Source organism: Schistocerca serialis, chromosome 3 (genome assembly GCF_023864345.2).
Source record: "Schistocerca serialis cubense isolate TAMUIC-IGC-003099 chromosome 3, iqSchSeri2.2, whole genome shotgun sequence".
In the NCBI taxonomy this organism is placed as follows: Eukaryota; Metazoa; Arthropoda; class Insecta; order Orthoptera; family Acrididae; genus Schistocerca; species Schistocerca serialis.
The window spans coordinates 1,026,295,143-1,026,320,658 of NC_064640.1; the positions used below are offsets into that span (position 1 = coordinate 1,026,295,143).

A 25,516-nucleotide genomic window follows, 5' to 3' on the forward strand; every position below is an offset into this window, starting at 1 on the left:
GGATGATATCTGCTTGGAACTTATGGTGGTACATCAGTTCGACGTTTATGGCTCTACTTCCTGTCACAACATAAATGAAACGCTTGTCAGCTAGCTGCATGTTCGACCACCAGATAATAACTCCACGGTGCCAACTCTGTCTGTGTACTCATATAGTTGCCTCATAACATTTCTTGTTTTTTAAAGTGCCAGTGGTTGATAATGGGAGCAAGAGTAAAGAAAAGTAAAGACACGTTCATTGCCTTTGTCGACCTGGAAAAAGCGTTCGAAATGTAAAATAGTTCAAGATGTTCTAAATTCTAAGAAAAACGGGTTTCAAGTATAGGGAAATGCAGGCAACATACAGTGTGTACAAGAACCAAGAGGGAACAGTAAGACCGGACCAAGGACGAAGTGCTCAAATTGGAAAGGGTGTAAGGCAAAAACCTGGGAAATTTGTGGTAAGGTCTTATGGGACCAAACTGCTGAGGTCATCGGTCCCTAAGTTTACACACTACTTAACCGAGCTTTAACTAACTTACACTAAGGACAACACACACACCCAGGCCCTAGGGAGGACCCGAACCTCCGACGGGGAGGAGCTGCGCGTACCGTGACAAGGCGCCCAAGACCACTCGGTTACAACGCGTGGCGTCAAGGGTGTAGTCTTTCACCCCTACTTTACAATCAGTACTTCAAAGAAGCAATGATGGAAATGAAATAAAGGTTCAAGTGTGGCATTACAATTCAGGGTAGAAGGATGTCAATGATACGATTCGCCAATGACATTGCGATCGTCAGTGAAAGTTAAGAAGAATTACAGGATGTATTGAATAGAATCAACAGTCAAATCAATACAGAATATGGACTGAGAGTAAATCGTAGAAAAACGAAAGTAATGAGAAGTAGAAGAATAGAGAACAGCGAGAAACTTATCAGAATTGGAGATCACGAAGTCGTTGAAGTTAAGGAATTCTACTCCCTAAGCAGCGAAATAACCAATGATGGACAGTGTAAAGAGGACTTAAAAAGCAGACTAGCACTGGCAGAAAGGGCATTCCTGGCCAAGAGAACTCTACTAGTATCAAACATTGGTCCTAATTTGATGAAGAAATTTCTGAGAATGGACGTTTGGAACACAGCTTTGTATGGTAGTGAGACTTCGACTATCAGAAAACCGGAACAGAAGAGAATCGAAGCCTTTGATATGTGGTGCTAGAGAAGAATGTTGAAAATTAGGTGAACTGATAAGGAATGAGGAGGTTCTCCACAGAATCGGCGGAACATATGGAAAACACTAACAAGAAGAAGGGACATGAGGGTAGGACATATATTCACATATAAGGGAATAACTTGCATGGTACTAGAGGGGTATATAGAGGGTAAAAACTATAGAGGAAGGCTGAGTGCCAGCTGCATGTGTTTGTCTCGAAAGATAAAACAGTGCTTCTGATCGTTCTTACACATTGCTGCACAATCACTATAACGCTACATTTGCTCTACACGTTTTTGAATGGCAGTTTCCTCTCTCAAAAGAAAGGAGGAAGGAAACCAGGAAAAAATAAAGTTAAAGAGGTCATTAAGACAGAATCCAAACTCGGACTGCGCAAGGATAGGGGTTAAAAACAACGAGTGCATGTTTTCGAGAACATATCACATCCGTGCATCTCAGGTGTTTTAGGGAAACAATAAACAACTCAATTCGAGAATGTCTTTTGGGGATCTTATTACTGCTCCTCTCAAAATGTACTCCAATGCTAACCGCTGCGCTGCGTCGCCTAATTTTACCTCTAAGTGCATGATTCTTTGTATCTCTGGGATTTCGGAAGACGACTGGAGGAGAGAGGGGAGGGGACTACAGGACATACAGCAAATAGATACGTAACAGTCGATAGAGGATCCCTCCAAGTTTTTAACTCACCTTGCAGGTTTTCAATATGGCCAACGTCTGTGACGTGGCAAAAATCAATACGTGTGTGCAATTTATTAAAGTCTCTGACAGGAGTTGCCCAGGAAGGCGCGACAGTAACTCATTTTGAAAATCAGATCACTGTGTTGTCTGTCTGCAAACGTGAACGAATTCGATGGGAAAATACGAAGCACGATTTGTTTACGTGTCCTGGCACCCCTACCCTCCACTGGCGTGTATCATGGCGCGTATTACGAATCTAAACTTGGATAAATGCTCTGTCCAGTCATATGTGTCACTTTCTGTACATCTTGTCGGTTCCAAGCAGTCGTCTTCTGAAACCTTGGAGGTACTTATGAACAGCCCTGTACTTAGACTTAGTTGAACCCTCTCCCTTCTAACCACCTCACTCGGTTTGATAACTAGGTAAGGTGCAATCTTTACATAAGTTTTGAGCATCGAATACACAGAAGTGCCGCAACATGACGTGGCATGGACCCGACTAATGTCTGAAGTAGTGCTGCAGGGAAGTGACACCACGAATTCTGCAGCGGTGCTCATAAATTCGCAAGAGTACGAGGGGTGGAGGTCTCTTCTGAACAGCACGTTGCAAGGTGATCCAGACCTGCTCAATAATGTTCATATCTGGGGAGTTTGGTTGCCACGGAAGTGTTTAAACTCAGAAGAGTGTTGCTGGAGCAACTCTGTAGCAATTCTGGATGTGTGGGGTGTCGCATTGCGTTGCTGGAATTACCCAAGTCCGTCGGAATGCACAGTGGACATGAATGGATGCAGGTGATCGGACAGGATGCTTATGTACGTGTCACCTGTCAGAGTCGTATATAGATGTGTCAGGGGTCCACTATCGTTCCAACTGCACAAGCCCCACACCATTACAGAGCCTCCACCAGCTTGAGCAGTCCCCTATTGACATGCATTACCTCTAAGAGAACGGTATACTGTCACACAGTTAGCACAGATTTAGAAAACATCGTACTTGTTAAACGCAACCAGCCCCTTACCCACACGAAGTGTCTCCATACCCATACACGTTCATCAGCACGATACAATTTGAACAGAGGCTCGTCCCACCAGGCAACATGTTTCCTGTCACCAACAGTCCAATATCGGTGTTGACGGGTCCAGGCGAGGCGTAAAGCTACTTGTCGTCCAGTCATCAAGGGTACACTAGGGGGCCTCCGGATCCGGAAGCTCATATCGATGATGTTTCGTTGAGTGGTTCTCACGCTGACGCTTGTTGATGGCCCAGCACTGAAACCTGCAGCAGTTTGCGGAAGGGTTGCACTTCTGCCAAGTTGAACGATTCTCTCCACATCTACATCTACGTGATTACTCTGCTATTCACTTAAAGTGCCTGCAGAGGGTTCAATGAACCACCTTCAAGCTGTTCCTCTAACGTTCCACTCTCGAATGGCGTGCGGGAAAAACAAGCACTTAAATTTTTCTGTGTGAGCCCTGATTTCTCTTATTTTATCGTGATGATCATTTCTCCCTATGTAGGTGGGTGCCAACACAATGCTTTCGCAATCGGAGGAGAAAACTGGTGATTAAAGTTTCATGAGAAGATCTCGTCGAAACTAAAAACGCCTTTGTTTTAATGATGGCTACTCCAATTCACGTATCATGTCCGTGACACTGTCTCCCCTATTTCGCGATAATACAAAACGAGCTGCCCTTCTTTGTACTTTTTCGATGTCATCCGTCAGTCCCACCTGATGCGCATCCCACACCGCACAGAAATACTCCAGAATAGGGCGGACAACCATGGTTTAAGCAGTCTCTTTAGTAGACCTATTGCACCTTCTAAGTGTTCTGCCAATGAATCGCATCTTTGGTTTGCTCTACCCACAACATTATCTATGTAATCGTTCCAATTTAGGTTATTTGTAACTGTAATCCCTAAGTATTTAGTAGAATTTACAGCCTCCAGTTTTTCGTGACTTATCGCCTAATCGAAATATAGCGGATTTCTTTTAGTATTCATGTGAATAACTTCACACTTTTCTTTATTCAGGATCAGTTGCCACTTTTCGTACCATACAGATATTGTATCTAAATCATTTTGCAATTCTTTTTGGTCATCTGATGACTTTACAAGACGGTTAATGACAGCATCATCTGCAAACAATCTAAGACCGCTACTTAGATTGTCTCCTATGTCGTTAATATAGATCAGGAACAATAGAGGGTCTCTAACACTTCCTTCGGGAACGCCGGATATTACTTCTGTTTTACACGATGACTTTCCGTCTTTTACCACGTACTGTGACCTTTCTGACAGTAAGTCACGAATCCAGTCGCACAAAAATGGCTCTGAGCACTATGGGACTTAACATCTATGGTCATTAGTCCCCAGTCGCACAACTGAGGCGATATTCCATAGGCACGCCATTTGGTTAGAAGACGCTTGTGAGGAACCGTGTCGAAAGCCTTCTTCAAATCTAAAAATATGGACTCAATTTGACATCCACTGCCGATAGCACTCATTACTTCATGAGTATAAAGAAATAGTTGTGTTTAGCAAGAACGATATTTTCTAAATCCGTGCTGACTATGTGTCAATAAATCGTTTTCTTCGAGGTACTTCATAATGTTCGAATACAGTATATGTTCCAAAACCCTACTGCAAATGCAAGTTAGTGATACGGGCCTGTAATTCAGCGGATTACTCCTACTTCCCATTTTGGGTATTGGTGTGACTTGATCAATTTTACAGTCTTTAGGTACGAATGTTTCTATGAGCGTGTGGTTGTATATAATTGCTAAATATGGGGCTATTTTATCAGCATATTCTGAGAGGAACCTGACTGGTATACAGTCTGGACCGGAGGCCTTGGCTTTATTAAGTGATTTAAGCTGAATTGTTACACCGAGAATATACACTTCTATGTTTCTCATCTTGGCAGTTGTTCTTGATTGGAATTCAGGAATATTTACTTCGTCTTCTTTGGTGAAGGAGTTTCAGAAAACCGTGTTTAATAACTTTGCTTTAGTGGCACAATCATCAGTGACTTCACCGTTGTTATTCCGCAGTGAAGGTATTGATTGCGTCTTGCCACTGGTGTGCTTTATGTATATCCAGAATCTCTTTTCTGCCAGATGTCCGGACAGAATTTCGTTGTGGAAATTATTAAAAGAATCTCGGATCGAAGAACGCGCTATATTCCGAACTGCCGCAAAACTTTTCCAGCCTTGAGGATTTTACGTTCTTTTAAATTTGGCATGCTTTTTTCGCTGCTTCTGCAACAGTGATCTGACCCGTTTTGTGTACCATGGAGGATCAGTACCATCACTTATTAATTTATATGGTATATATCACTCAACTGCTGTCGATACTATCTCTTTGAAATCATTCCACACCTTTTCTACATAATCAGATCGGAAGGACTGAAGACTACCTCTTAAAAAGGCATTAAAAGCAATTTTATCAGCTTTTTAAATAGATATACTTTGCGTTTCTTTTTTATGGTTGTAGGTGTTACGGCATTCAGCCTAGCAGCGACTGCCTTGTGGTCGCTAATCCCTGATTCGTCACGATATTCATTATTTGTCCAGGATTATTTGTTGCTAAGAGGTCAAGTATGCTTTCACAACCATTTATGCTTCGAGTGGGCTCATGAACTAATTGTTCAAAATAATTTTCTGAGAAAGTATTCAGTACAATTTCGGATGATGTTTTATCCTTGCCGCCGGCTCTAAACAGATAATTTTTCCAGCAAATCGAGGGTAGATTGAAGTCCCCACCAACTATAATTGTATGAGCGGGGTACTTATTTGAAATGAGACTCAAGTTTTCTTTTAAATGTTAGGCAACTATATCTTCTGAGTCGGAGGGTCGGTAAAAGGATCCAATTAATAGTTTAGTCCGATTGTCAGGTATAACCTCTACCGATACTATTTCGCAGGAACTATCTACTTCAATTTCACTACAAGGCAAGCTACTTCTGACAGCAATAATCTATGCTTTCTGAACATTGTTAGATCGTTTGAAAAAAATTCGGCTGAACGTATTTCCGGCTTTATCCAGCTTTCTGTACATATAACTATTTGAGCTTCAGTGCTTTCTATTAGGACTTGGAGCTCCGGTTCTTTCCCACCACAGTTACGACAATTTACAACTACAGTACCGATCAGTTCAACAACTACCTTACTGTGTTTTACCTGCCCCCTTTCAGACGAACGCCCTTTCTGTGGTTCCCTAACACCCTCTAACCTAAAAAAAAACCGCCCAGTCCCTTCCACACAGACCCCGCTACCCGTGCAGCCGCCGCCTGTATGTAGTGGACTCCTTACCTAATAAGCGGAAACCGGAAACCCATCACCCCAGAGTCAATGAATATCCGTTTATCATATGCATTTCTTCTTGGTGTAGCAATTCTAATGGCCAGTAGTTTGTATAACAAACGAACGGTGCACTCGCCTTATTAGCAGCAGGAACACGAGATGCTCTGTCTCTGACGATCTATCCGACACTCTTCAATCGTCGTTCATCTACATCTACATTTATACTCCGCAAGCCACCCAACTGTGTGTGGCGGAGGGCACTTTACGTGCCACTGTTATTACCACCCTTTTCTGTTCCAGTCGCGTATGGTTCGCGGGAAGAACGACTGTCTGAAAGCCTCCGTGCGCGCTCGAATCTCCCTAATTTTACATTCGTGATCTCCTCGGAAGGTATAAGTAGGGGGGAGCAATATATTCGATACCTCATCCAGAAACACACCCTCTCGAAACCTGGCGAGCAAGCTACACCGCGATACAGAGCGCCTCTCTTGCAGAGTCTGCACTTGAGTTTGCTAAACATCTCCGTAACGCTATCACGGTTACCAAATAATCCTGTGACGAAACGCGCCGCTCTTCCTTGGATCTTCTCTATCTCTTCAGTCAACCCGATCTGGTACGGATCCCACACTGATGAGCAATACTCAAGTATAGGTCGAACGAGTGTTTTGTAAGCCACCTCCTTTGTTGATGGACTACATTTTCTAAGGACTCTCCCAATGAATCTCAACCTGGTACCCGCCTTACCAACAATTAATTTTATATGATCATTCCACTTCAAATCGTTCGGCACGCATACTCCTAGATATTTTACAGAAGTAACTGCTACCAGTGTTTGTTCCGCTATCATGTAATCATACAATAAAGGATCCTTCTTTCTATGTATTCGCAGTACATTACATTTGTCTATGTTAAGGGTCAGTTGCCACTCCCTGCACCAAGTGCCTATCCGCCGCAGATCTTCCTGCATTTCGCTACAATTTTCTAATGCTGCAGCTTCTCTGTATACTACAGCATCATCCGCGAAAAGCCGTTTGGAACTTCCGACACTATCTACTAGGTCATTTATATATATTGTGAAAAGTAATGGTCCCATAACACTCCCCTGTGGCACGCCAGAGGTTACTTTAACGTCTGTAGACGTCTCTCCATTGATAACAACATCCTGTGTTCTGTTTGCTAAAAATTCTTCAATCCAGCCACACAGCTGGTCTGATATTCCGTAGGCTCTTACTTTGTTTATCAGGCGACAGTGCGGAACTGTATCGAACGCCTTCCGGAAGTCAAGGAAAATAGCATCTACCTGGGAGCCTGTATCTAATATTTTCTGGATCTCATGAACAAATAAAGCGAGTTGGGTCTCACACGATCGCTGTTTCCGGAATCCATGTTGATTCCTACAGAGTAGATTCTGGGTTTCCAAAAACGACATGGTACTCGAGCAAAAAACATGTTCTAAAATTCTACAACAGATCGATGTCAGACATATAGGTCTATAGTTTTGCGCATCTGCTCGACGACCCTTCTTGAAGACTGGGACTACCGGCCGGTGTGGCCGTGCAGTTCGAGGCGCTTCAGTCTGGAACTGCGTGTCCGCTACGGTCGCAGGTTCGAATCCTGCCTCGGGCATGGTTGTGTGTGATGTCCTTACGTTAGTTAGTCGGGTCTGTTTGTTATCAGTAGGTCCAAGATGTCATCTCCACGAGTCGGTTCTCTGTTTAATTGCTCGAGATAATTTTCGGATAGTGCACTCAGTATAATGTCACTCGATGCTGTGTCCCTACCACCCGTCCTAAACATCTGAGTGTCCCAGTCTATGTCTGGTAAATTGAAATCTCCACCTAAGACTATAACATGCTGAGAAAATTTATGTGAAATGTATTCCAAATTTTCTCTCAGTTGTTCTGCCACTAATGCTGCTGAGTCGGGAGGTCGGTAAAAGGAGCCAATTATTAACCTAGTTCGGTTGTTTAGTGTAACCTCCACCCATAATAATTCACAGGAACTATCCACTTCTACTTCACTACAGGATAAACTACTACTAACAGCGACAAACACGCCACCACCGGTTGCATGCAATCTGTCCTTTCTAAACACCGTCTGTGCCTTTGTAAAAAATTCGGCAGAATTTATCTCTGGCTTCAGCCAGCTTTCTGTACCTATAACGATTTCAGCTTCGGTGCTTTCTATCAGCGCTTTAAGTTCCGGTACTTTACCAATGCAGCTTCGACAGTTTACAATTACAATACCGATTGCTGCTTGGTCCCCGCATGTCCTGACTTTGCCCCCCGAACCCTTTGAGGCTGTTGCCCTTTCTGTACTTGCCTGAGGCCATCTAACCTAAAAAACCGCCCAGTCCACGCCACACAACCCCTGCTACCCGTGTAGCCGCTTGCTGCGTGTAGTGGACTACTGACCCATCCAGCGGAACCCGAAACCCCACCACCGTATGGCGCAAGTCGAGGAATCTGCAGCCCACACGGTCGCAGAACCGTCTCAGTCTCTGATTCAGACCCTCCACTCGGCTCTGTACCAAAGGTCCGCAGTCAGTCCAGTTGACGATGCTGCAGATGTTGAGCTCTGCTTTCATCCCGCTAGCGAGACTGGCAGTCTTCACCAAATCAGATAGCCGCCGGAAACCAGAGAGGATTTCCTCCGATCCATAGCGACACACATCATTGGTGCCGACATGAGCGACCACCTGCAGATGGGTGCACCCTGTACCCTTCATGGCATCTGGAAGGACCATTTCCACATCTGTAATGACTCCCCCCGGTATGCACACGGAGTGCACATTGGTTTTCTTCCCCTCTCTTGCTGCCATATCCCTAAGGGGGCCCATTACGCGCCTGACGTTGGAGCTCCCAACTACCAGTAAGCCCACCCTCTGCGACCGCCCGGATCTTGCAGACTGAGGGGCAACCTCTGGAACAGGACAAGCAGCCATGTCCGGCCGAAGATCAGTATCAGCCTGAGACAGCGCCTGAAACCGGTTCGTCAGACAAACTGGAGAGGCCTTCCGTTCAGCCATCCGGAATGTCTTTCGCCCCCTGCCACACCCCGAGACGACCTCCAACTCTACCACAGGTGAGGGATCAGCCTCAATGTGGGCAGTATCCCTGGCAGCCACAGTCGTAGCCCGATCGGGGGATGCGTGGGACGAGCTGGCCGTCCCATACAAACCCCCATCCGGACCCCCACAGTGATGGCCATTGGCAACAGCCTCAAGCTGTGTGACCAAAGCCATCACTGCCTGAAGCTGGGAGCGAAGGGATGCCAACTCAGCCTGCATCCGAACACAGCAGTTGCAGTCCCTATCCATGCTAAAAACTGTTGTGCAAAGAACGTCTGAACTAACGTACAGAGAGCACAAACAAATCGACACAAAATTTAAACGGTTATTAAAATAAAAGACTGCCTAGTATATGCAGTAATGCTGCTACTTGCGCACTGCTGACACACCGCTCGGCGGCGGAAGGAGACTACGCGATTTTACACTATTCAGGTACTAAAACGCTATGCTACAACTCTCAAATACTATAATACGCCCGAAATTTGTGAATTAAACAATGCAAGTACCAAAAACACGCAAAGAAATTAAGAATTAAACTATGTAACAAATAACTGAGCTGGGAGTATACGACTTTCTGCTGGCAGCTGCTCATCTAACGGCGGCAGGGAGCACACTGGCTGTGACCAACCGACACTGGCCGTTCAAAACAAAAACAGAAGACAGACGACTACGTGAATTTACACTATTCAGGTACTAAAACGCGATGCTACAACTCTCAAATACTATAACACGCCCGAAATTTATGAATTAAACAATGCAAGTACCAAAAACACCCAAAGAAATTAAGAATTAAACTATGTAACAAATAACTGAGCTAGGAGTATACGACTTTCTGCTGGTAGCTGCTCATCTAACGGCGGCAGGGAGCACACTGGCTGTGACCAACCGACACTGGCCATTCAAAACAAAAACAGAAGACAGACGACTACGCGAATTTACACTATTCAGGTACTAAAACGCGATGCTACAACTCTCAAATACGCCCGAAATTTATGAATTAAACAATGCAAGTACCAAAAACACGCAAATAAATTAATTAAACTATGTAATAAATAAGTGAGCTAGGAATATACGACTTTCTGCTGGCAGCTGCTTATCCAACGGCGGCAGAGAGCACACCGTTGGTGCCGTTCTGGCAGGATCTTTTCCCGGTCACAGCGATTTCGGAGATTTCATGTTTTACCGGATTCCTGATATTCACGGTACACTCGTGAAATAGTCGTACGGGAAACTCCCTACTTCATCGCTACCTCGGAGATGGTGTGTCCCACTGCTCGTGCGCTGAAAATAACACCACGTTCAAACTACTTAAATCTTGATAACCTGCCATTTAGCAGCAGTAACCGATCTAACAACTGCGGTAGACACTTTTATTATATGGGCGTTGCCGACCGCAGTGCCGTATTCTGCCCATTTAAATATCTTTGTATTTGAATACACTAGTTTCTCTGGCGATTCAGTGTAGTTGCATTTTAAAAAACAAATATAGTAAGAACAAAGTTTTTGCTGTTGACAGATGAGGCCCTGGAGGAGCTGATCGAGGAAGTGGTGCGCGCGAGCAACAGAGGCGTATCCGCAGCCAAGAATGCTTCTGGAGAACCCAACTGGAGCTTTGGACAGTCGCTTTTCTTCTCCAGCACCGTCGTCACCACCATCGGTGAGTATACGTAGTTATTTGGCCACACATGGCGTGCTGTAGTTTAAAATGCTTGGTACACTAAACGAGTCAGAAGACAGTTACAGAAACAACGAAAAAAGCATAACAATTTTAAACCAATGCAAAATCAACAAGATTGGCCATCTTACAGAAGGTCGAAATTCAGCGAGGACCTCAATGTGAGATGCTTATAATAGTTTTCACGACAAAACTTTGTCTCGAAACCTGGAAGAAAATCCAAAGAGATTCTGTTCGTATGTAACGTCTGCTAGTGGCAAGACACAATCAATGTCAATTAACATACTATCAATGGTAGTGCAGAGTTACTAAACACTGCCTTCCGAAGTTCCTTCACCAAAGAAGACGTCGTAAATATTCCAGAAATCGAATCAAGAACAGCTGCCAACATGAGTAACTTAGAAACAGATATATTCGGAGTAGTGCAGCAATTTAAATCACTTAGTAAAAATAAGTCTTCCGGTCCAGACTGTATGCCAACTAGGTTCCTTTCATATTATGCTGATGCAATAGCATCAGACATAACAATCATATACAACAGCTCGCTCGACGAAAGACTGCACCCCTGGAAAGTTGCACAGGTCACACCAATATTCAAGAAAGGCAGTAGGAGTAATTTACTATATTACGTACCCATATCATTAACATCAATATGCAGCAGGATTCTGGAACATATATTGTATTCCAACATTGTGAATAACCTCAAAGAGAACGGTCTACTGACACACAGTCAGCAATGATTTAGAAAACATTGTTCTTGTGAAACGCAACTAGCCCTTTACTCACACGAAGCGTTGACTACTATTGACAAAGGATTTCAAACTGATTCCGTATTTTTGGATTTCCAGAAGGCGTTTGACACTGTACCTCACAAGCGGCTTATCATCAAATTGCTTGCTTATGGAATATCGTCTCATTTGTTGTTGTTGTCTTCAGTCCAGAGACTGGTTTGATGCAGCTCTCCATGCTACTCTATCCTGTGCACGACTCTTCATCTCCGAATAACTACTGAAACCTATATCTCTAACGTCGATCAGTTGTAGAATTTTGGAACACGTATTGTGTTCGAGTATAATGACTTTTCTGGAGACAAGAAATCTACTCTGTAGGAATCAGCATGGGTTTCGAAAAAGACGGTCATGTGAAACCCAGCTCGCGCTATTCGTCCACGAGACTCAGAGGGCCATAGACACGGGTTCACAGGTAGATGCCGTGTTTCTTGACTTCCGCAAGGCGTTCGATACAGTTCCCCACAGTCGTTTAATGAACAAAGTAAGAGCATATGGACTATCAGACCAATTGTGTGATTGGATTGAGGAGTTCCTAGATAACAGGACGCAGCATGTCATTCTCAATGGAGAGAAGTCTTCCGAAGTAAGAGTGATTTCAGGTGTGCCGCAGGGGAGTGTCATAGGACCGTTGCTATTCACAATATACATAAATGACCTTGTGGATGACATCGGAAGTTCACTGAGGCTTTTTGCAGATGATGCTGTGGTGTATCGAGAGGTTGTAACAATGGAAAATTGTACTGAAATGCAGGAGGATCTGCAGCGAATTGACGCATGGTGCAGGAAATGGCAATTGAATCTCAATGTAGACAAGTGTAATGTGCTGAGAATACACAGAAAGATAGATCCCTTGTCATTTAGCTACAAAATAGCAGGTCAGCAACTGGAAGCAGTTAATACCATAAATTATCTGGGAGTACGCATTAGGAGTGATTTAAAATGGAATGATCATATGAAGTTGATCGTCGGTAAAGCAGATGCCAGACTGAGATTCATTGGAAGAATCCTAAGGAAATACAATCCGAAAACAAAGGAAGTAGGCTACAGTTCGCTTGTTCGTCCACTGCTTGAATACTGCTCAGCAGTGTGGGATCCGTACCAGATAGGGTTGATAGAAGATATAGAGAAGATCCAACGGAGAGCAGCGCGCTTCGTTACAGGATCATTTAGTAATCGCGAAAGCGTTACGGAGATGATAGATAAACTCCAGTGGAAGACTCTGCAGGAGAGACGCTCAGTAGCTCGGTACGGGCTTTTGTCAAAGTTTCGAGAACATACCTTCACCGAAGAGTCAAGCAGTATATTGCTCCTTCCTACGTATATCTCGCGAAGAGACCATGAGGATAAAATCAGAGAGATTAGAGCCCACACAGAGGCATACCGACAATCCTTCTTTCCACGAACAATACGAGACTGGAATAGAAGGGAGAACCGATAGAGGCACTCAAGGTACCCTCCGCCACACACCGTCAGGTGGCTTGCGGAGTATGGATGTAGATGTAGATGTAGATGTAGAATCTGCTTGGTGTATTCATCTCTTGGTCTCCCTCTACGATTTTTACCCTCCATGCTTCCCTCCAGCACTAAGTTGGTGATCACTTGATGCCCCAGAACGTGTCCTACCAACCGATCCCTTCTTCTATTCAAGTTGTGACACAAATTCCTCTTCTCAACAATTCTATTCAGTACCTCCTCATTAGTTACGTGATCTACCCATTCTTCTGTAGCACCTCATTTCGAAAGATTCTATTCTCTTCTTGCCTAAACTATTTATCGTCCATGTTTCATTTCCATACAAATACTTTCATAAAAGACTTCCTGACCTTTAAATATACACTCGATGTTACACACAAAAAAAATGAGTATGGCATTGTTGGCCGGGAGGCCCCAACCGGGTAAGTTCGACCGCCAAATGCAAGACTTACTTCAGCCGACGCCACATTGGGCGACTTGCGTGCCGGTGATGATGAGGACAACACGACACCCAGTCCACGAGCAGAGAGACCCTCCAACCCGGCCGGGAATCGAACCCGGGCCCACTGCATGAGAGGCAAGCACGTTACCACCCAGCTAAGCAGGTAGACTCAATGTTACAAATTTCTCTTCTTCAGAAACGCCTTCCTTGCCATAGCCAGTCTACATTTTATATCCTCCCTACTTCGACAGTCATCAGTTATTTTGCTTCCCAAATAGCAAAACTCATTTACTACTTTCAGTGTCTTATTTCCTAATCTATTTCCCTCAACATCACCTGATTTAATTCGACTACATTCCATTATCCTCGTTTTGCATTTGTTGATGTTGATCTTATATCCTCCTTTCAAGACACAGTCTATTCCGCTCAGTTGCTCTTCCAGGTCCTTTTTTTGTGTCTGACAGAATTACAGTGTCGTCGTCAAACCTCACAATTTTTATTTCTTCTCCATGGATATTAATTCCTACTCCGAATTTTTCTTTTGTTTCCTTCACTGCTTGCTCAATATACAGATCGAATAACATCGGGGAGAGGCTACAACCCTGTCTCACTCCCTTCCCAACCACTGCTTCCCTTTCATGTCCCTCGACTCTCATAACTGCCATCTGGTTTCTGTACAAATTGTAAATTACCTTTCACTCCCAGTATTTTACCCCTGCCACCTTCAGAATTTGAAACAGAGCATTTCAATCAACATTGTTAAAAGCTTTCTCTAAGTCTACATATGTTAGAAACGTAGGTTTGCCTTTCCTTAACCTATCTTCTAAGATAAGTCGTATGGTCAGTATCGACTCACGTGTTCCAACATTTCTACGGAATCCACACTGATCTTCCCCGAGGTGGGCTTGTACAAGTTTTTCCATTTGTCTATAAAGAATTCGTCTTAGTATTTTGCAACCGTGACTTATTAAACTAATAGTTCGGTAATTTTCACACCTGTCAGCACCTGCTTTCTTAGGGATTGGAATTATTATGTTCATCTTTAAGTCTGAGGGTATTTCGCTCGTCTCATATATCTCGCTCACCAGATGGAAGAATTTTGTCAGGGCTGGCTCTCCCAATTCTATCGGTAGTTCTAATGGAATGTTGTCTACTTCGGGGGCCTTGTTTCGACTCAGGTCTTTCAGTGCTCTGTCAAATTCTTCACACAGTACCATATCTCCCACTTCATCTTCATCTACGTCCTATTCCATTTCCATAACATTGCCCTCAAGTACATCACCCTTAAATAGACCCTTTCTGCTTTCCCTTCGTTGCTTAGGACTGATTTTTCATCTGAGCTCTTCATACTCATACAGGTGGTTCTCTTTTCTCCAAGGATCTCTTTAATTTTTCTGTGAGCAGTATTTATGTTACCGCTAGTGATACATGCTTCTACATCCTTCCATTTGTCCTCGAGCCATCCAGGCTTAGCCATTTTACACTCCCTGTTGATCTCATTTTTGAGACGTTTGTTTTCCTTTACGCCTGCTTCATTTACTGCATTTTTATATTTTCTCCTTTCATCAATGAAATTCAGTATCTCTTCTGTTACCCAAGGATTTCTAGTAGCCCTCGTCTTTTTACCTACTTGATCCTCTGCTGCCTTCACTATTTCATCCCACAAAGCTACCCATTCTTCTTCTACTGTATTTCTTTCCTCCATTCCTGTCAATTGTTCCCTTACGCTCTCCCTGAAACTCTCTACAACCTCTGATTTAGTCAGTTTATCCAGGTCCCATCTCCTTAAATCCCCACCTTGTTGCAGTTTCTTCAGTTTTAATCTACAGTTCATAACAAGTAGATTGTGGTCATAGCCCACATCTGCTCCTGGAAATGTCTTACAATTTAAAACCTGGTTCCTAAATCTCTGTCTTACCATTATATAATATATATGAAACCTTCCAACGTCTCCAGGCCTCTTCCACGTATACAACCTTCATTCATGATTCTTAAGCCATGTGTTAGCTATAATTGAATTATGCCCTATGCATAATTATACAAGGCAGCTTCCTCCTTCATTCTTTACCCCCAGTCCTTTTCCTTCTCTTCCTTTACCTACAATCGAATTCTAGTCCCCCGTGACTATTATATTTTCGTCTCCCTTAACTATCTGAATAATTTCTTTTATCGCATCATACATTCTTCAATCTCTTCATTATCTGCAGAGCTACTTGGCATATAAACTTTCACTGCTGTGGTACGCGTGGGCTTCGTGTCTATCTTGCCTACGATAATGCGTTCACTATGCTGTTCGTAGTAGTTTATCTATGTTCCTATTGTTTTATTCGTTATTAAACCTACTCCTGCATTACACTTATTTGATTTTGTGTTTATAACCCTTTATTCCCCTAACCAGAAGTCTTGTTCCTCCTGCCACCGAACTTCACTAATTCCCACTACATCTAACTTCAGCCTATCCATTTCCCTTTTTAAATTTTCTATCCTACCTGCCCGATTAAGGGATCTGACATTCCACGCTCCGATCCGTAGGACGCCAGTTTTGTTTATGCTGATAACGACCTTCTCATGAGTAGTCCCCGCCCTAAGATCCGAATGGGAGACTCTTTTAACTCCGGAATGTTTTACCCAAGAGGACGCCATCATCATTAAACCATACGGTAAAGCTGCATGTCCTCGGGAAAAATTACGGCTGTAGTTTCCCCTTGCTTTCAGCCGTTCGCAGTACCAGCACAGCAAGGCCGTTTTGGTTGATGTTACAAGGCCAGATCAGTCAACCATCCAGACTGTTGCCCCTTAAACTACTGAAAAAGCTGCTACCCCTCTTCATGAACCACACGTTTGTCTGGCCTCTCAACAGATACCCCTCCGTTTTGGTTGCACCGTGTCTGTATCGCTGAGGCTTGCAAGCCTCCCCACCGACGGCAAGGTCCATACTTCAGGGGTGGGGGAGGGGGCGGGGGGTCGTCTCAGTTGATTTCCTGTGAGATAGGTTACAGTTCGTCGTAACTGACCCAAAGTCATCGAGCAAAACAGAAATGATTTCTGCCGTTCCCCAAGATAGTGTTATAGCCCCTCTGCTGTTCCTTATCTATATAAACGATTTAGGAGGCAATCTGAGCAGCCGTCTTAGGTTTTCTGCAGTTGGTACTGTCGTTTATCGCCTAGTAAAGTCCTCAGAAGATCAGAACAAATTGCAAAATGATTCAGAAAAGATAGCTGAATGGTGCGAGAATTGGAAACTGACCTTAAATAACGAATAGTATGAGGTCATTCGCATGATTGCTGAAAGAAATTTTGTGTTTATAACCCTTTATTCCCCTAACCAGACGTCTTGTTCCTCCTGCCACCGAACTTCACTAATTCCCACTATATCTAACTTCAGCCTATCCATTTCCCTTTTTAAATTTTCTATCCTACCTGCCCGATTAAAAAACTTTGGTTACACGATAAATCAGTCAAATCTAAAGGCCGTAAATTCAACTAAATACCTAGGAATTACAATTACGAACAATTTAAATTGGAAAGAAAACATAAAAATTATGGTGCGGAAGGTGAACCAAAGACTGCGATTTATTGACAGAACACTTTGAAGATGCAACATATGTACTAAAGAAACTGCCTCCAATCCGTTTGTCCGTTCTCTTTTGGAGTACTGCTGCGCTTTGTGAGATCCTTACCAGATATTATTAATGGAGTACATCGAGAAAGTTCAAAGAAGAGCAGCACTTTTTGTGTTATCGTGAAATAGGGGAGACAGAGTCACGGACATTTAGGGTGGACGTCATTAAACAAAGGCGTTTCTCGTTGAAACGGGATCTTTTCACGAAATTTCCATCACCAGCTTTCTCCTCAAAATGCAAAAATAGTTTGTTGACCCTGACCTACATAGGGAAAAACGATCATCATAATAAAATAAGGGAAGTCAAAGCACCCACGGAGGTATTCGTTTTTTCCGCGCGCTGTTCGAGAGTTGAATAATAGACAATTATTGTGAAGGTGTTCCGACGAACCGTCTGCCAGGCCCTTATGTGTGATTTACACAGTGTCCATGTAGATATAGATGTAAAAAGTCCCATCAACGTCACGGTTACTGTGGCAGAGAACAAGAACATATCGACTGAATCGGCGAAAAGAAGCGGCCGTTAATTTATTGAAGGCGTTATTTAAGCATTCGCTTGAAGTCACTGAAATTACAGAAGACACATAAATCAATCTGACCCTTCCAATACAAAGCCCTAGTGCAATCTCATACACAGACGCACCCATATATATATTGTTGTTGTTGTGGTCCTCAGTCCTGAGACTGGTTTGCTGCAGCTCTCCATGCCACTCTATCCTGTGCAAGCCTCTTCATCTCCCAGTACCTACTGCAACCTACATCCCTCTGAATCTGTTTAGTGTATTCATCTCTTGGCCTCCCTCTACGATTTTTACCCTCCACGCTGCCCTCCAATACTAAATTGGTGATCCCTTGATGTCTCAGAACATGTCCTACCAACCGATCCCTTCTTCTAGTCAAGTTGTGCCACAAACTCCTCTTCTCCCCAATCCTATTCAATACCTCCTCATTAGTTATGTGATCTACCCATCTAATCTTCAGCATTCTTCTGTTGCACCACATTTCGAAATCTTCTTCTTGTCCAAACTATTAATCGTCCATGTTTCACTTCCATACATGGCTACACTCCATACAAATACTTTCAGAAATGACTTCCTGACACTTAAATCTATACTAGATGTTAACAAATTTCTCTTCTTCAGAAACGCTTTCCTTGCCATTACCAGTCTACATTTTATATCCTCTCTACTTCGACCATCATCAGTTATTTTGCTCCCCAAATAGCAAAACTCCTTTACTACTTTAAGTGTCTCATTTCCTAATCTAATTCCCTCAGCATCACCCGACTTAACTCGACTACATTCCATTATCCTCGTTTTGCTGTTGTTGATGTTCATCTTATATCCTCCTTTCAAGACACTATCCATTCCGTTCAACTGCTCTTCCAAGTCCTTTGCCGTCTCTGACAGAATTACAACGTCATCGGCGAACCTCAAAGTTCTTATTTGTTCCCCATTGATTTTAATACCTACTCCGAATTTTTCTTTTGTTTCCTTCACTGCTTGCTCAATATACAGATTAAATAACATCGGGGATAGGCTACAGCCCTGTCTCACTCCCTTCCCAACCACTGCTTCCCTTTCATGTCCCTCGATTCTTACAACTGCCATTTGGTTTCTGTACAAATTGTAAATAGCCTTTCGCTCCCTGTATTTTACCCCTGCCACCTTCAGAATTTGAAAGAGAGTATTCCAGTCAACATTGTCAAAAGCTTTCTCTAAGTCTACAAATGCTAGAAACGTAGGTTTGCCTTTCCTTAATCTAGCTTCTAAGATGAGTCGTAGAGTCAGTATTGCCTCACGTGTTCCAACATTCCTACGGAATCAAAACTGATCTTCCCCGAGGTCGGCTTCTACTAGTTTTTCCATTCCTCTGTAAAGAATTCGCGTTAGTATTTTGCAGCTGTGACTTATTAAACTGATAGTTCGGTAATTTTCACATCTGTCAACACCTGCTTTCTTTGGGATTGGAATTATTATATTCTTCTTGAAGTCGGAGGGTATTTCGCCTGTTTCATACATCATATATATAAACCGCTCGACAGACCTATATGTACACCAAAAATAAAGATATATTCGTCACATACTAACACTGCAAACCATTCTATAAGTTCTAGTGCAGAATTTTACTCTTATCATAAGAGGAAAAGAATTCGCCCACGTATGCAAGAAAGAAGATAAAATATATAAAGATTGGCCAATTTTTATCGATTGCTAACGCGTCTGGTTGCAAACCTGTGTTCTCGTCGGTGACAAGTGAAAAGAGAAATGCTTCGTACTCTGTTAATCTGATCTCAGACAAATTTCCATAGCTGTTTACTGGACATCAACGAAATAAGATATCAGAGAAACACAAGTACTTATGATAACTTGTTCAACAGTTCCAATAGCCATGTCTCTGGAAATGAGTTACCACATTTCTTAAATATGTAGGGTACATTTTCGCCTTCGTATTTAAAGTAAATCCATTTTTATGTGTACGAATCTTTAATTCTTCATTTCTTCTAGACCAGTAATGGATAGAACTATGTTGTTTATCACAAGGATCCTAACTCTAAAGTAAATAACGAAAACTGGCGAAAGAAACGAGTAAACTAATTTAAAATATACAAGACGATGAGACCATCGTGTGAAATTTCTAAATGCAAATGCAGATGCAGACTGTAAATATGAGCATCGGTGACGTATATAGACTGCCGTAGATGTTACTTCGTTAAATTTTCGGGTGTGCAGTCCCATAAATTTAGCTTCTTCTTCTAATATTTGGATGGGGTGAGTGCTGTGGCGTCAGTCTTTCGGCTCACTCTGAAAATGGCTGAACAATATACAGGCGAAATATTAGGAGAAGCTGCATTTACGCGTCTGCACACCCGAATTTAATGGAGTTGTCATAGTTATTGTCACTCTGACAATGATGCTCAAACAGGGACGTATTGTGCCTGAAACTTTTGTAGATATCGTTAATGTCATTACAGAGTCCGTGGACGCCATCCGGCGATAGCATAGTCCACATTTCTTTTGTACAAAGAATGCATGGTATGCATAAAAATAAATTCTCGAAAATGAAATATTTTTAACTGTAAACCACGTCTGTTTTCCGGCGAATCTTCGGAAATAACGATTTAGTTGCGCAAAGATTGCATTCATTAATTGTTCTTGGTGCCGTGAGTAAATCTGCTTCGAAATTTTATATGAGAAGTACCTTCCACCTAATTGCTCTAATAAAATTGAGGGTAATAATAATGTCGTGTGCTCAATGGCCTGGTGCAAATCTAAACTACTCCAGTTAACCAACTGCCGTTCGTGGCGACTCACCAATCCTTGAGAGGTGAAGGCTAAGTTAAAAGGCAGAGTTAAAAAGTCCCTGGGCCGACCGGGATTCGATCCCCTGATCTTTCGGTTACCAGGCAATGTTTTAATTTTTCTCATTATTTTTTTGGTTAAACTGTTAACTGCGCTGAAAAACAGCGTTAATGCGAAACTCAAGCGCTACTAACACTTTCTTCATATTATTACACTAAACAAGGACAGTTAAAAAATGAAAACGAACAAGGAAAAAGGAGACAATGCCCGTTTATTTTTGTATCCACAAGAATATACACTTTTTTGAGCAACATTTGATTCCTTGTTGCAGAAAATTTTATTCTCTTTGATACATAATCGTTTGTTCAAATAGCTGACGGGGATGACGATGGCGGATCGTGCTGAGATGCATCATGATCATAGTAGCTCCCTCATTCCATGAGATTAGCCGCAAACTTCAGCGTGAGCAAAATATTAGGAACCAAGTACCGAATGCAGTATCACATTCTTTATATATGTGGCGAAGAAATACATTGGTGATCTGGCTGCCCAGCGAGCGCGACCTTAATGTCTCAGTCATCATTCCCCAGCCTGTTCACTGATATTTGTCTTCGTTCTTAGTACTATATGATTGCATATAGATATGGCTTGTATTTTAATCCTAGTTTTGAATTTGTTATTAATTTTCATCTTTCTTTCTTTCTTTTTTTCCGTGGTCCAGGAGTCCTTCGTGTGTTGTTTCATTATTTCTTATTACTTACGATACGTAAATACGAACCAACCATGTTAATATCCTCACTCCAGAACACAGAAAAAGGCTCGAATGTCTAAGTGAATCAGTGTTCTGTTCGACAGCTTTTGTGGCTGCTCACGTAGCGTAAGCGCACATCGCCGCTTTGTCCATTTCCAGCTGTCTACACTTTCCGAACATCCCGTCATTTTTTGTATGGCGTTGTTTCTCATACGGCAGTACTGAAAGTGTGCATTGTGCTAGGTAGATCCTTGTAACACCTATTTTCAACTTATTTGTATCTGTAGCGATAATTCTATGTCAGTTTGTAGTGTTCTTTATATAGAATGTTGTATCTATCATGAAAATTCTTTGACTATGTATACATATTTCAGTTACGTGAGCTTTTGAACGACGTTGTTTAAACTGCGCTTGTGAATTTAAATAAGTACCGGAATAATTGTTGTATAAAGTACTGTAAATAACTTCGTCCATAGTTAGGGAACATAGGGTTGAATGTAAAAGTTGTAGGGAAGTCCCGCAGCTACGGAAGTAGACTGGCAGAGTGGTAAAGGATTGGCTGGCGCGCAAGTGGCAACTCGCACTTTGTGTCGGGTAAGGAGTCTGAGCTGAGCAGTGCTGTGGTTAGCATCTCGCTAGCAGTAGCAGATCATTGTGGCTCATCTCCCTGGAGTTTTGAGGCCAGAAGAGCTTAAGGGCAGTATTTATGGGCCTCGGATGCTGCATTTGGTGATACCATTATCATGTCTATTTTTGGCACTATAAAAATATAATTCCGACACCTAGAAGATATATAACAGGGCGAGACCAACAGTACTGCTATGATTGCATCGCCGCAAGATTATAGCCACCGCGAATTTCGCCACCAGTGCCATCGGCTTTCTACTAAATTGTTTATATTTGGCACTCTGTAAATGGACCAGGTATTTGTGAAATTTGGTTGATTTTAATAATAATCATGGTGTTGTTAAAAACTCTATCTTATACCCGTGATTATCCCAAATCACAAACCTGGACAGGAATCCTATCCTAGTATATTTAATTCCGAGTGTCCTAATTTATTATAAGAAAGTGGTTGAACTTGAATTTAATGTTTTGTTGTCATTTGCACAGCCAATTATACTTTTGAATAGGTCAAAAGACTGCTTATGAAAACACATTTCTTATTTAAAGGATTATAGTTTGTTGTGCTTTACTTAATTAATCATTAATGATAAGAATACCTACCATTTCTCATACAAACTGGCGTAGTTTTGTCAATGAGCATGGTTCTTCTAACCATGAAAGTTTAAGGGCCCTCATGTACTAGGCTAGTTAGTTAATGAAGCAGTGCAAAGGCTTCTTCAGAGCCAGTGTAGTCAGATTTGCTTTCCGTTTAGTTGCTTCAAACCGAGTTTAAGAAAGAACTGTTTACCGTGTTATCTCTTAATCCAAGTTGGTTAATGCACAGATATAGAGACCCTGTGATAAGCATTGAAGTTATAGATTATGGTCATTAGCAGACCCCCTGATTTAAATTCAGAATCATTTCAGGCTTTTCCCTGTTCAGAATTGCTGCTAGTTTCATGTGTGTCGGTAATTGGTTTTATAAATTGTTACTCCTAGTTCATTCAAGGTAGCATATGTTACTGTTCACTGTTTCATTGGCCATTTGTTAGCAACGCATTTATCTGCAATTTTAGGTTAGCCTTAAGACTGTCTTCTGCTTTATCATTTTGTTTGGCACAAGAATGACCGGTTTTAATATGTAATGTTACAACTTGCTTTTATGCTGGGAGAACGACTGCTCCTGACCCACCTGTTTACTGTTAGTTATACTCCGCTGGAGTGCTTCGGAACGAATCCCAGTTTGATTGTTCCGTTTCCATTGGGTTATCCCACAGTCAACTTTTCAAAAATTCCTCTCAGATGTATAAGGTTCGCATCGATTGCCGTTTAAGGTGGTCGGTGATATCGTTACATCTTGTGCCATTGCTCTGCGTGCCTTTGTCTTGCATTGGCACAAGGTCGCCATAGTTAGGATTGGATTTGGCGTGCTTAATTTAAGGGGTGGCCGGATTCAGTTTCTGACGTCGCCCAGTTACCTTCTGTTACGGAATATGTGTATCCCAACTACTTGTGTGTAGTATTAGCCATATGAAAGCAAGTGGAAGTTTTGTAAGTGTCTGCGTGTCGTGTAACTGGTAATCACCTAGTGGGATGTGGAAAACCACCTGAAACCCACATCCAAGCTGGCCAGCACACAGACCCACGTCGTCAACTCGCCGAGCGGATTCGATTCAGAGCCGGCGCACCTCCCTCAACAGGTAGCTTCTTCTGTCAGCTATATTCAGTACACGCCAATCCACTCGATAGAATTTGAAATGATACTCTTCCGATTAGGCAACACGTTTCCAGTCATCAACAGTACAACGTCGGTGTTGACGGACCCAGGCTTCGAAAGCCCATATCGATGATGTTTCGTTGAATGGCTCGCAGGCTGATACTTGTTGATGGCCCAGCACTGAAATCTGCGGCAATTTGCGGAAAGATTGCACTTCTGTTACGCTGAACGATTCTCCTCAGTCGTCGTTGGTTCTGTTCTTGCAGGATCTAATTTTGGCCGCAGCGATTTGATCTTTTACTGGATTCCTGATATTCACGGTACACTCGTTAAATGGTCGTACGGGAAAATCCCCACTTCATCGCTACCTCGGAGATGCTGTGTCCCACTCCTTGTGCGCCGACAATAACACCACTTTCAAACTCCTTAAATCTTGATAACCTGCCATTGTAGCAGCAGTAACCGATCTAACAACTGCGCCAGACACTTGTTGTCGTATATAGGCGTTGCTGACCGCAGCGCCGTATTCTGTGTGTTTACATATCTCTGTATTTGAATAGGCCGGTCGAAGTGGCCGTGCGGTTAAAGGCGCTGCAGTCTGGAACCGCAAGACCGCTACGGTCGCAGGTTCGAATCCTGCCTCGGGCATGGATGTTTGTGATGTCCTTAGGTTAGTTAGGTTTAACTAGTTCTAAGTTCTAGGGGACTAATGACCTCAGCAGTTGAGTCCCATAGTGCTCAGAGCCATTTGAACCATTTTTTGTATTTGAATACGCATGCCTACACCAGTTTCTTTGGCGCTTGAGTGTAATACACTGCCTGTTGTGAAAATGAAGGAATTCCATTAAGGTATCACAGCAAAATGAATTTTTTGTGTTCAAGTGTCAACTCTAATAGGGTAAAGAAGATACCAAATAAATATGTTAATGAAACAATATTATACAAGCCATTTTTGGTGAGGTGAGGCTGCCACAGAATCTCTAGCTCTAAAAAAAATTAAGTAGATTTTGAATAAGTCCCTGAGCAATACTATTGCAGGTAACTTCTATGACAGTGCCAACTTTAGTGGTTCTAGCAACTGACACGATGTCACGATCAACGTGCCCACCCACACAATCTCATATATGTTCTATCGCTGACATACCGGCTTAGTTTATAGGTCAGAAGGGCATCAGAAGGTTTCATGAAGAGGGGAAGCCGTAATTATTGCTCGCAACATGTAGAAAAACATTATCCTGTTCCAATATAATGCCATGAAGGCATAGCATCCCTCTGGGCTGTGCAACACCCCTATTACTGATAGCATCCTTTATTCGGAACAGCCAGCATTTTGCATGATAATATTATATTATTAAGCCAGGTGTTCTGTTACCTTGGGCAGCTAATCAGAGAACCGATTCGTGAAAAGAACGTATTAGATCTCCTGGTCACCGACAGGCGCTCCCTTTTCGACTCAGTGTAGAACAGGGAATCACTGCTGATAACACCGGTACAGCATCACTGAATACGCCTGTAAATAAAACTATAAATAAAGGTAGGTAGACATTCCTGATTAGCAAAGGCGACAAGAAACTGATTTCAGATTACTGAGAGGTCAACATGAAAATTTCATCTATAGCACTGATAATGTTGAGCACCGATGAACAAAGTTAAAGAGTGCCGTACATTACGCCTTAGACAGGTATGTGGCTAGCAAAACTGTGAGGGTCGGGAAAGACGTGTTAAAAAGCTGCTACGAAAGCAATGACAGCGTCACTGCATATTTAAACGTAATCAAAGCTTTACAGACAAGTAGAAATTGAACGAAGCCAAAAGTAGCTTAAGGAGAGCCATGCGTGAAGCGTTCATTGAATTTGAAAGTAAAATTCTATCTA

The 25,516-nt window shown here is 42.6% G+C and overlaps 1 protein-coding gene across 1 annotated transcript in view; it reads left to right on the forward strand.

Annotated features, from left to right (window-relative positions):
• LOC126471374 (potassium channel subfamily K member 1-like) overlaps positions 1-25,516 on the forward strand; it is a 670,186-nt gene that overhangs the window by 612,546 nt on the left and 32,124 nt on the right. The window contains exon 3 of the mRNA XM_050099495.1: positions 10,780-10,920. Coding sequence (XP_049955452.1) covers positions 10,780-10,920 — 141 coding nt within the window. The remainder of the gene's footprint in view (positions 1-10,779; positions 10,921-25,516) is intronic.